Source organism: Sturnus vulgaris, chromosome 8 (assembly GCF_052056855.1).
Source record: "Sturnus vulgaris isolate bStuVul1 chromosome 8, bStuVul1.hap1, whole genome shotgun sequence".
In the NCBI taxonomy this organism is placed as follows: domain Eukaryota; kingdom Metazoa; phylum Chordata; class Aves; order Passeriformes; family Sturnidae; genus Sturnus; species Sturnus vulgaris.
The window spans coordinates 20268467-20280977 of record NC_142250.1 but is presented as its reverse complement, the minus strand read 5'-3'; the positions used below and the strand labels follow the sequence as shown (position 1 = coordinate 20280977).

Genomic DNA, 12511 nt, shown 5'->3' with positions numbered 1-12511 from the left:
GCAGCAGTGAAAATTGTCTGCCACATTTGGATAACAAGTCCTTGTCCTTCCTGTTTAAGTTGAATTTACCCTTCCAGGCTGAGATGTATTTACAGTCTTTGCTGAAATGGAATGTGAAGCAACAGCCATTTTGTTGCTGGCAGAAGAAATTAAGGGCTGTTTTTCCATCTGAATTTGGCAGGGGATGTAGATGGATAGATCACGATTCTTAGGTTAATCTGGAATTTCTCTGAGTGCCCAAGTTCAGGTCCATGCTTGATATCTTGTTTGAAAGATTAGTAATTGAAGAATGGATATTGCACAGCTTAGAAGCTGGGCTAGAGAATAACTGAAAGATGCAAGACCACTTTATGTGAGCATAGGGAAAAATTTATGAATGTTTAGTAAATATTTTCGTATAGTCACATAGAAATACATTGCATTTTCCTGAGAAAATAAAATAAGATTACTACTGCCTATGGATTTATATTACAACTAGATGGGGTTTTGGAGTAATATCCTCTTTCCCTTTTTTCCATTATTTAAAGAAGAAAGTAATTCCTGAAGCAATTACTTTCCAATGCATGTGTAAGTTGCTTTGATTTTTACCACAGGAAGAATATATGAAGACTTTAACCTGTGGGCATGTTTTGCAGGGAGGAATTAACACCAGTGTGCGTCATGGTGGGATATATGTGAAGTCAATTATTCCCAGGGGACCAGCAGATAAGGACGGACAAATAAAGATAGGTAACATGTCTGGCAATAAAATCCTGGGCTGCAGAACTCAGTTAGTGTGGACAATGAAACACATTTGGGATTGGAGGTGTTACAGCTGGGAAATGCAATATATGGTCCATCATTCCTCAGCCTGTCCCTACATGTAGGGATCCCACTGCAAAAAAAGAAGCCTCACACCAACGTTGTTACCCTCTGTAGCTGCCATCAGGCTAGTGACTGTGATCATTGCTACTGTGATAACCAGATGCTATCACTTCATTTACTTACAGAATACCCTGGAATGTTTTAGCTGCTAGTTACAGAGTGCTGTACAGCAAACAGTATTGCTTTCCTATTAATTAGTATTAATTTGACACATGTAAGCACGAAGATCTATTGTAACATGGGCAGCCTCAAGGTTTTCACCCTCTGAACTCGAACATCAAAGCAACTGGGTGTTTGTTTTTTTTTTTACCTCAGGTGATCGTCTGCTGGAAGTAGATGGCATCAGCCTCTGTGGCATCACCCACAAACAGGCTGTGGAACACCTAAAGAAGTCTGGCCAGGTTCGTACAACAGCAGAGATCAATAAGATACCCAGTAGACTAAACTGGACTTAGTATGAAGCACAGTAACCAAGCTTGGCCAAAAGAACCACCCCCCTCTGCTCCAACCCCATTCCTCTAAACAGAAAAGTAAAAAAGACTTAGGGCTCACTGTGTCCTGTGTAACTGGAACCTGTTCATCACTGTTTTAGATTGCCAAACTGGTTCTAGAAAGGGGAAACTACCAATTGGCAGAGCCATGTCTGACTGCTAATGACAGAAAGGAGGACCAATGTGCAGTTGTTTCTGTGGCAACATCCCTCACAGATGGTACCAAGGACTGCTGCTTTTTGACAGATGGTAAGTGATAAAGAAGGAGCTCAGGGTGACTTCCTACGATGTGCAGGAAAGGAATGAATGAAAATAATTCTATGAAATTCCTGTGGGTTGGAAAGAAAATTGTATACTGAATAAAATGACACTATTCAACATTATCAAAAATCAATTCGGAACAAAATATTTCTGATGTTCATTATATTATAGAATTATAGAGGCTAGATATAGCTGAATTTATCCTAGGCATAAATACTGTATCTCTCAGCCTTTGTGAGACTGGGCTGGCAAGGGGACACCCCAGTCTGTGCAGCTGTGTGGATGTGACCAGGCTGTTACCCAGGGAGAGCCTCACAACTGCTGATCCTGTGACAGGGATGAAGCTGGAGTGAACTGGAGACTGCCACCACCTAACTTCTTAAAAGCAGAAGATTTAGAGACCACTTACACAGAATTTAGTCAACAAATCAATGCTGTATATTTTATGGAATGTGGTCCAATAGACACTAAGTCTGAACCATACTTTTCCATTAAGCAGTTACTCCTCTACACTGGAATTCAGCTAAAGCATGGTGTTTGGGAAAGGCCTGATCCCTCATTCTTGACTGGAAAGAGCAGTAGCTCCAATTCTAGCTTATGCTCGTTAGTGCAAGACCTAAACAAACACCGGGCAGCTACAGAATAGTAAAATGTATTTACTTACTGCAACACTTAGAGAAGAATGTCAGAAAAAGATAGCATGTAAATCTCTTTATGTTGGTACAAAAAGCTTTTTCTTTTATGGGCTTGTACCAGACTGTGAACACATGGTGGAATAGATGCCAGCTCTCCCTATTCTAACTGTGAGATTTCAAAGACTTACATAAGATAAAGAAACACCTAAACTTTCTTTTGACTTTAGTATCAGTAGATCTACCTCTGCAGCACAGAGGGAAAAATTATTTTGAGAGCATAGTTTATACTGGCTCCTCAGGAGGTACATATGCCATGGTTCCTACTTTTTTCTAACCTCTGATTTGAGCAGATAACACATTTGAAGTGAAATTAACCAAGAATTCTGGAGGCCTTGGATTTAGTGTTCTGCAGATGGAAGGAGATGCTTGTGAACACCTTGGAGGAGCCTTTGTCAGGATCAAAAGACTTTTTCCAGGGCAGCCAGCTGAAGAGAATGGAGAAATTGAAGTTGGAGACGTCATTTTAGCTGTGAATGGGAAACCTCTCAAAGGACTCCTGTATCAGGTAGCAGGAAGAATTATTACTGGGGCTCCATCTGGGTAACAGGTTAATAACCACAATGGATTTAAACTTCATTATCACTAGAAGGAGGCAGAATTTACATATAATTAATCTGATTTCTACGTAGGATTCTTCTCTAGAACTCCTACATAGAATTTCCTTTCTAAATGAATTCTGACAGCAAATGCCTTCTGCTATTTAATTTTTAAGTTTCTACCACTAATGTATGAATTCTTTTGTTAGATGCACACCAGTTGTTAATTAGTTGGAATCTTTGTTGCTGTTATGCATGATTGGAACAATTTTCCCCCTGTGGTCATTTGTGCTTTGTAATGTCATGCTAAATATAATGCCCCAGAATCCAATTTCTACCAAGAGTGATAAGTCCTGTGTAAGCTTTTAACCTGGAATGAGAAATTCTATATTCAATGAAGAAATTAAATGGTAATGGTCTACATGTGGATTTATTTTTTTAATTGAATATGGCAGTTTGGGGAGCTATGCTGAAATAATTGACCAGAAGTGGTTACTGCCACATGTGGTTTCAATTAATTTGCCTGAAAATCCTGTTTTTTTCAAGAAAAGAAAATTAATTAACCTAAACCTCTGTGCCTGATGGTGAAACAGAAGTTTGTAAACAGAACTGACTTTACTTTAGATACATGTTCACATATAAACTATGGTCCATTTGTATGACAATCCTGCAGTGGTAAATACTGGCCTTCAGACACTGCTGAGAGACACAAATTCCAGAAATGTAGCATTCACAATAAAATTTTTTTCCATCTCAGTTGGTAAAATGACATGTACCATATACTGTGTTCCATCAGAAATATAATATTCCTTCTTTCTGTTTAGGATGTCCTGCATTTGTTAAGAGGAGCTCCTCGAGAAGTTACACTGCTACTTTGCAGACCACCAAAAGGTGTTCTTCCAGAAATAGAGCAGATTGCTCTGGTAAGGCAAAGCTTCTGACAGAAACTTGCTTCTATAAACCTGGAAAGACACTACTACATTTTCTATTCAGTCTTGAACAAGGCAACTTTCCCTTTTCTCCAAGGCCCTCTATTCCATTTCTTTCCCTTCCTGGTTCCAACTCAACCTGCAGAGTTCAACTGGTATTTTCTTAGTAGCCAAAATATTACAAATGTGGCAGACATGAAACATATTTATCCCAGTCCAACAACTTCTGAGTTGTTGTACTATCATTGGAGTGAAAAACAGCACATACCCAAGCAGGTCTTTTAGTGGTACTTCTAAAAATGCTCTACCAGATCCACAGCCAGAAACTGCAGATGTTCTCAAATGCAGCTATTTTAACTCCCCAAAGTGAGAATAAAGAACTTTTCCTATCCAGACGATCTCTTAATGAAGTTAAATAAATGAAATAATGGTTTCAACTGGTTATTCAGGTTCTTATTGATAGCAGAATCTGCAGAGGGAAAAACAAAACACAAACAAAAAAAAAGTACCCCCAAACCATAGACACTGCAGAGACTAAATCATTGCCATTAGATGTGCTAGCATTATCACTCCTGGTTCTTGAACACAACTCATGGACACATAACAAATACTCTTATAAGGAATATGCATTTGCACTACTCTTGCTCCATTCAGAATGGCCCACTCATGGTTTCCATGCCAATAAGGTTTATAGCCACCCACAGGCAGGCAGAAATCAGTCAGAACCATCTCCAGATAACAACCTGACTCCTGCTGCTCTGCTGCAGTGTGCCCTTGGCTGATTTCTGTGGACAGTTGCACAGGAGTCAGGTCTGGAAGCTACTTCTATGGAATGAAGAGAATATAGACACACCACTGAGGCATGATATGAACAGAAATATTAAAAAAGAACCTCTAGCAAATAATTCATTGGTGAAAGTGATCTGATGTAGTAGTTTTGATTGGAACTCTTATAGAACATGAGAAATAAGCATTAGGACAAAAGAGTTACTTGGCAAGAGACTACCTGCTTCTATGTTTTTTTGCTTCCTTCCAGATACCATTTGTTATTTTCCCATTCAGAAGCTTGTTAATATTGCTTTTTCAAAATATTCTGCTCTTGAATGAAAAAAGATGTACGATTAAAAACGAGTTACATTAACCTTTCTGTTTTTTTTATAGACTCCAGCAGCATCTCCAATTAAGGACTTGGTGGCAGAGATGCCAGGCAGCACAGAGGCAGGAACCAGTATGGATCAGTCCACCAGTGATGGAGGCAGCACCTCTCCAGACCTCGAAGACTGCCTTGATTCTCCAGTGGGAGAAGATTTCAGTGAGCCTCCTGAGGATGACAGCTCAGCTTACGAAGAACAGGAAGCTGAGTTTCAAGAGAAACCCATAAAGAAACTCCCAACTTCCAGGGAGAGTTTTTATAAGCATCTTTGGAAGATTCATCAAGAAGCTTCCAGTTCTGAAGTCTTCCACTCCCTAGAGGAGGAAGTGAAGCAGAACTGCTACTCACCATGTGAATTTGGACAGGCCAAAAGGTAGGGAATACTGAAATCTGTTCTGCAGCCTTTCCTTTGGCTCCTAGAACTTTGAAAGTTAATTGCTTAGGTTTAAGGCTCTCTCTGCTTCTAATCACTCCTGATTACTGAAGATTTTATTTTATCATCTTATTCTGACTCGCCTAATCTGCTTTCCTTATTTACTCTCATCTTATTAGAATTTTGCATAAGTCTGCATTGCGAGATACTTGTAAGAGTTCTGCATCACTGTAATAATTTATGCTGTTCAGCTGAAGGTTGTTGCCATTTGAAACCAGTGGAAAGCTTCCTGTTGACCTAAATAGGAAACAAATACTTTTTTATTGATTATATGATCTTTTACTTTCACTTTTTTCACAGTTGACTTAAATAGGCACCAAAATTTTTTCTTATTGTGTGATCTCTTAATTTCAAATTTTTTCATAGGATATAAAAACACCTCAGAAGACAAACTGTGATCAAGGAGAAAAAAAGGTTATTTTCTGTTTTCTGGTCCTCAGAAGCCAATAGAACCCCTGAGCCAGAGGAATTATACAATAAAATATAGTGCAAATGGACACAGTCTCCTTTTACACTCTTTTGGATATATCAGACACTGTCACAGAGAAGACAATCCATTACATTTTCATCATCTTTCCCAGTGCAAAGAAGTATAAATTATCAGAACAGAAAGGATTGATGCAAAGACGAATTGAAAGTCTTCTAGAGGCCTTGAATTTAGAGCTTTAGTAATTTTATTCTATTTCTCTGAACAGTCACTTGAAATAATTTTTTTACTTTTGACACTCACCAAGCATAGCCCCAGACAGTCCAGTCTGTGGGGACTGACAGCCCTACCTGACACTGCAAGTCAAGTGGGATCATAATGGCAGCTCACAATTTTAGCTTCTCTTTGTCCAGTGGAGAAACTTCACTCGATTCATGAATGAAGCTCCTGCTAAATTATCTGCTTCTCTACTTCTGAGAGTAAAACCAGCAGAAATGTCTGCACCAAACATATTTGCAAGAGATAATACAGATTCAACAAAGCTAAGTTTATTGTGGGAAAATATGAATTCCAAGAAAAGTTTTGGATTCGTCCCAAAAAGGAAGTTCTGAAATAAATGTTTCTGTTTGATATATTTTCAGTATCATTTAGTATCAGCTTTTGCATTTTTAAAAGGCAGCCAGGGAAGTTTAGGATGCCATGCATTTTAAACAATATTTTAAACATAACCTCAATTTAAATCCTTCCAGCTAAAACCACAGAAAATCCCCAGAAGGAAATAGGCATTAATAAAGGACTTCCTTTTGATTAATGAAGACATTTCTCCAGATTGCTCCGAACATTTAATGCAAATATACATAAATTTTCTGATATGAATTTTACAGACATCTTCTGTGATTTCATGCAGGCCATGCAATTTTTTTTCACTGTAGTTGTATGTTTGCTTGGGAGATGATGGACAGTTCACTTCCATCAAAGAGTAAAATATCCCAGCTGACTGAGATATGAATATGCCACTATAGGTGTTTTTAAGATGAATGAGGTTTAGCAATATTTCAATAAGGATTGATATGAAGAAAACATACTTTAAAAAACAAAATTGTTTCCAGAATTTAAATGCGCTATAATGGTCAATTTTTGGGAGACAATGGAACAGTTTCTACTAGGGTTCATGAAGAACAACAACCAAAACTATTCAACACAGCATGTATGATTACAGTTTGGGCTTGAACATCAAAAGTGCTGAATACTTTGTCTGCAATATAATAGAACAGAATCAATAGTAATTTTAATTCAATTAATTAAATAAGTCCATTGATGCTTTTCAGACAACTCATATGCTTCAAGGCAAGCATAAAACTTACAAAGAAGAGTAAGGATTTCTACTTTTCATGAAGAAACAGGAACCACTTCATATTTCATGTTTCTGGTCTGTGCTCAGTTACCAAGGAAAGACTTGTAGAAACCAGAAATGTGGCTGACATTCCTTTTTCCAGAAAAATTCTAATATAAAAAATGCAGTGGTATTTTAATGTCCATACTGCTTATCAGAAAAGTTAACTAATTTGTTTATGGAAGATGAAATAATTAATGGTCTGGGCTTTGTCCAATTATTCTTTTCAAGAAGCAACCAAAGTACTAATTAATGCCGTAAAAAATTAAAAGACTGGAAGATTTTGTAAAGGTGAATAATGAAAGCTTTCTAATCTTTCAAGTAGCTTTGCAAAATATTGATTACTTATTTGTTTTTATACTACTATTGAAGGATTCAGACAGCATTTCATTGCTGTAACTAGTAATTCAGTTAAAATGAAAACAAGGTAATGCATAAGCAGTAGACTTGTCAGTGGCCATCTAATAAAGCACATGGAGGAAACCCCCAGCACTGCAATCTTTTTATTTTCCAGCCGTGTATTTAATAAGAGTCATGATGACCTAAAGAACACAAAATGTATGCCTGAAACTCTCTCTCTAACCCCTATTGATGAAGAGTATCTCACTGCCAGCTCAATGTCTGTGACCTCCCTTCCACGAGGAGGAAGCTCCGAGACAGTCTCTGCAACCACTGCGACCCCACAGCCACGAGTCTGTGGCCCCTCATCATCATCCCTGCCTGCCAGAGAGACTCATGACAGTGACAATGAATGGGAAGACTTGGAGGAACCAGAGGAACAGAAGGAAGAAAATCAAGACTGCACTCAGGTATGTGATGGGCACCAAATTACCAACAGGTAGAATACAAGGAAAAAGAAAGAATGTTACAGTCTTAAACATTAACTGTAACTCATTTTCTATACTATTTCTGCTTACTATTTTTCTTTTTTTTACTTCCCTGAATATCCACGATCTTCAAATAAAACAGACCTTCCACTATGCCCGGCTCTCCAGAATTATTAACCATTTGCCTTAAGGCAATTTCTTTTTTCTTGACATCTTACTATTTCTTCAACTTTCCAAAGTTCTGAATTATTATTCTCAGTGTACAAAGGCCCAAAAGCTCTCTAGTAGCTTCTAAAATTAATTGGAGTCAGCTACTTGAGTTTTTTCTGCCATGTTTCAAGGCCATGCAGAAAATCACTTTGTTACAGTGATAGTGCTGTAATGTCCTGATAAGGAAGTATGATCCTTGTGCTAATTACTATTCAAAATATAAGGCTCAGTCCTGCCAAATGCTCAACATCTTGCATTCTTACCGCACTAATGAGCTCTGAATTCCTACTAATTTGAGAGCACTGTGGACAAAATTTAGCTGCAGGCATTTCCCTCAGTGGGACAGCAATAGCAGTAACAACAGTAATCTTTGCACCCTGCTATCACTACACTTATCAGCTCAGAGGACTCCAAGCCTATCTTTACACATTCCAAATATCTAATCCCAGGTCCTGGTGGTATTCTCTGCTTTATTAGGCCCTATAAATCAACCAACATGAACCTCCTCAATTCTGGGACATGGCAGAACACCTTTTGCATACTCTTGTACCATCTGAGGATGTGATGCCTACCTGCATATAACAGTTATGGAAGATGTTACAGAAGCAACAGAAAAGCCTAAATTAAACATACCCTGTGCTTCTTTTAATAGGAAATGGAGATCTTTGTGACTTTGACGAAATCAGAGAACAATGGTTATGGATTCTCTGTAGTTCTTAACAAAATGGACACCTGCCTGTACGTTGATGAAATCTTGAATGATCCTGCCCTTTCTGATGGAAGATTGAGAAGGGGAGACAGAATCATTATGGTACAGTAATTGTTTGTGTTTATGCAGAGGAGAAAATATTTGAGATCAATGTCATTTAGCTTTGGCATTCTTCATTTTGTATCACCCGTTTATCACGTTTTTTGGTATGTAAATGAGTAATATAATAAATCTAATTCTGCTGACCTCAGTTGGATAAATTTTAGACTGAATAGATTGTATGACCAGGTAAATAATATGAATCTAGGAGCAATTTTAGACAAGTGAGACATTAAATGCCTTCCCAATTAAATGAACATACACTGAATTAATGTTATAAGGGGATAGGTGACTCATGAAGGATGCAGGAATTATGTCCCTTGTAATGTAAGACTAAACCCTTTTTTCAGCCTGGTTCATGTTCAATTTTTTTGCATAAGACCTTCTTCCTTGTTTTTTGCAACAAGATACTGAGTTTCAATGGGAAAAAAAAGCTCCTTTTATTAAAGTTCTGCATTCAGAAAAATAAAAGTTCAGAAAAGAAATATTACTACAATCTTAGCTGTTTAACTTATTGACATTAAATACCACAGCAAAGCAATTACAAGAAAGTAAAAACCTAATTTAAGTTCATATGCAAAATTCAGAGTAGAGGGGGAAGTAAATGATGGTTAATGAGATCTGACATGATTTTACTGGTTTGTCATTTAGGTGAATGGAATTGATGTTACATCTTTACCCTGCAATGAAGTCCTGACTTTACTGCAAAGCTCTCCTCCAGATCTGCACCTTGTGGTTGGTCGTGCTGACAGTGACCCACGTTCCTCAATTAGGCCAGATGAGATTCCTGAAATTACTCTCACAAAGGGAGCTGATGGACAGCTAGGTGAGTAGTAAATGCTGTATTTGCTATTTTGGACAGGAATGACAGCCTGAGATAATCATAAGCAAATGTGGTCTCGGATCAGTATAATCCAACCTGACCTTGACACCTTTATGCTCTTCATGATCACCCATGACCAAGGAATGAGAGCTTTATTTTGGGCAACACCTAAGAGGGAAGACTAATATATCTTACTAGACTAATGAAGATAGCTGGAAAAATGATCTTTGCATTATCACCCTATTAACTGAAGTTTCTGGCAGATTACCAGTCTCATATTTTTATGTTACTGATGTACATAAGTTTTGGGTAGTTGGATAATAATGTCTACTACCTGCAGAGACACATAAAGATCTATTTTGGAGGGAAAGAAAAGATTGAAGAAAAGGTAAAGTTTAAGAAGGATGAGCCACAGGTTGAAACTACAGTGTGCTATTCAAAAAAATCTCCACTTGAATCCTTGATTCATCACAGACACAAGGCTTTATCTATATTGTGCAATACAAATGATAAAAGAAATCCTCACAATGTGAGTATCTTGATATTTCTGTAGCATGTTATGAGTACTGCACACAGATAAAACTGTAGACTCAGAAAACAGTATGGCTATATTTGCTCATGTACAACATCCTGTTTCCAGGTAGGAAGTAGTTTGTTCAGAGATCCCTTGAATGTTGTTTGCACTGTGTAGGTTCCTCCTCAGCTGTCACAGGCCTCCATTCCCAATGGCACCCTAAAGACTGCAAGGCATTTAAGTGTGCTGGTAATGAGGGAGCTGCTGCTATGCAGCTCAGTGTCCTATTGCAATGACTACTGAACATCAGGTGAAATAAAGCACTACAGCAGCACTGAAACAGAGATGGACACCACCATTTAAGTTTTTCCATATTTTTTTCACATCTAATGGCATTTCATTCTTTCAATCCAGCTTATACACCCCATATTACTGGGGAAAGACTGTTATTTATAATGTCAGTGATTTCTTCAGCCTATCTTTCAATGACTCACATTTATTCCACTTTAAGTCACTGACAGTTAAATTCAAAACACTCTGCCACAAAAGATGCTTTCTCTGCATTATTCTAGGCTTGAAGCTGACAGGAGGAGCTGGAAGCAAGTTACAAGGTATTTATGTGCTAGAGATAGTGCCTGGCTCTCCTGCCAGTGTGGAAGGCAGTTTGCAGCCACGAGATCAGATTGTTTACATCTGTGGACTGTGCACTGAGGGCATTAGCCTGGATGATGCAGTGAGAGTGTGTGAAGCTGCCACCCAGAATGTTCGAATCAAAGCCACAAGGTAAATCTGAGCATATTTGATCCTAATGCTAAAGCAAGTTTCTAAATTTTACATCAAGAAGTCAGACAACAAAAAACAGAAAAATTCTTTATCAAAAAGGTCTGAAAGTTGCAAGCTGATAAATAACATTATTAAGATATCTTAACTCCTAGTAATTACAACTAACACAGTGAGTACAAGTAGACTCATACAACACAAATGAGAACTCTTCAAATTTCATCATCTAAAACCAAATATGAAGCCTTTAACTGTGAGGCTGAGCACCATTTTCATATATCTTTTTCTCTAGGGAAAATCTTTGTATTTCCATCACTAGTGTCAACTTTCCTCTGACAATCTCAGATTCACAACTACAAGAAACTACCTCTGATCAGAAATTCTGAGATAATTCCAACAGCCAAACATTTTAGAAAGGTACTAGAAATGCAGCATTTAACCTGCAGCATGACCAGAAAGTATTTCCAGGCCTGAAAAATAATTGGCTGTAAAGGATTTTGCACATCATTTCATGGCTGCACTTTAGATTCATTGTGTTCCACAGTCTGATACCACACCAGCTCAGGTCCTGGATTGATGCAGAAATAGCTTCCAAAGATCTCAGAGGAACACTAAAATATTAACCCAAAGCATGTGAGTAACTGAGTTACCTAACCAAAGCATGTGACAGAGCTGTCACAGCTGTCTTAAACTTCGTTTAAGAACTTGTCGTTCAAACTTTTATCACTGTTTTATTAACTTGTGCTTATCTAACAGAAGAAGAAACTGCTGCCTCATTATACATCTTGCTGTACAACAAGTTAGTAGGCAGATTGTCAGATTGTCCTGATTGTCAGAATTTACAAACCAAGGAGTAAACAGAATTATGTTAAAGGAACTTACAAAAGAGCATTCCCACTTTATATAGAGAGTAACCAAAGATGAATTCGAAATGGACCAGAAAGCAGTTTTGTATTGGGCCAGGTGATTTAACAGGCTTATGTTTTTCCCAACACATTTCAATAAAATGTTTCACTATAGTAAAATATTTTCATATACTGGTGTCAATTCTCTTTAGAAAAGCACCACTAACAAAATCGTAGATGGACAGCTACTATTTCGAAAACTGAATTTCTAAAAATAATTTTCATATGTGCTTTACAAAGCATGCAGCACTTAATGGCTCACATATTTCACTTTTTCTGCCCCCAGAAATGGCAATCCAGTGGTTCCCATAGAGCAGGAAAATAGTAAGTAAGGCTAATATTTTTGGGTTTTAGTTTAAAACTAGCTTCTGAATTTGAAAGTAAGCAGAAGGTCTTTCATTGCATTGAAAAGTTAATACCAATTTGTATCTTGGCATTCAGTATTTCTGTTATGGCCATTTT

The 12511-nt window shown here is 37.7% G+C and overlaps 2 protein-coding genes across 3 annotated transcripts in view; one reads left to right on the top strand and one right to left on the bottom strand.

Moving 5' to 3' along the window:
- MAPK8 (mitogen-activated protein kinase 8) overlaps positions 1 to 12511 on the bottom strand; it is a 242209-nt gene that overhangs the window by 88502 nt on the left and 141196 nt on the right. The window lies entirely within an intron of this gene.
- FRMPD2 (FERM and PDZ domain containing 2) overlaps positions 1 to 12511 on the top strand; it is a 54527-nt gene that overhangs the window by 24211 nt on the left and 17805 nt on the right. The window contains exons 20-30 of the mRNA XM_014875418.2: positions 636 to 729; positions 1180 to 1265; positions 1457 to 1604; positions 2602 to 2816; positions 3672 to 3770; positions 4938 to 5302; positions 7697 to 7991; positions 8872 to 9030; positions 9679 to 9853; positions 10937 to 11147; positions 12336 to 12373. Coding sequence (XP_014730904.2) covers positions 636 to 729; positions 1180 to 1265; positions 1457 to 1604; positions 2602 to 2816; positions 3672 to 3770; positions 4938 to 5302; positions 7697 to 7991; positions 8872 to 9030; positions 9679 to 9853; positions 10937 to 11147; positions 12336 to 12373 — 1885 coding nt within the window. The remainder of the gene's footprint in view (positions 1 to 635; positions 730 to 1179; positions 1266 to 1456; positions 1605 to 2601; positions 2817 to 3671; positions 3771 to 4937; positions 5303 to 7696; positions 7992 to 8871; positions 9031 to 9678; positions 9854 to 10936; positions 11148 to 12335; positions 12374 to 12511) is intronic.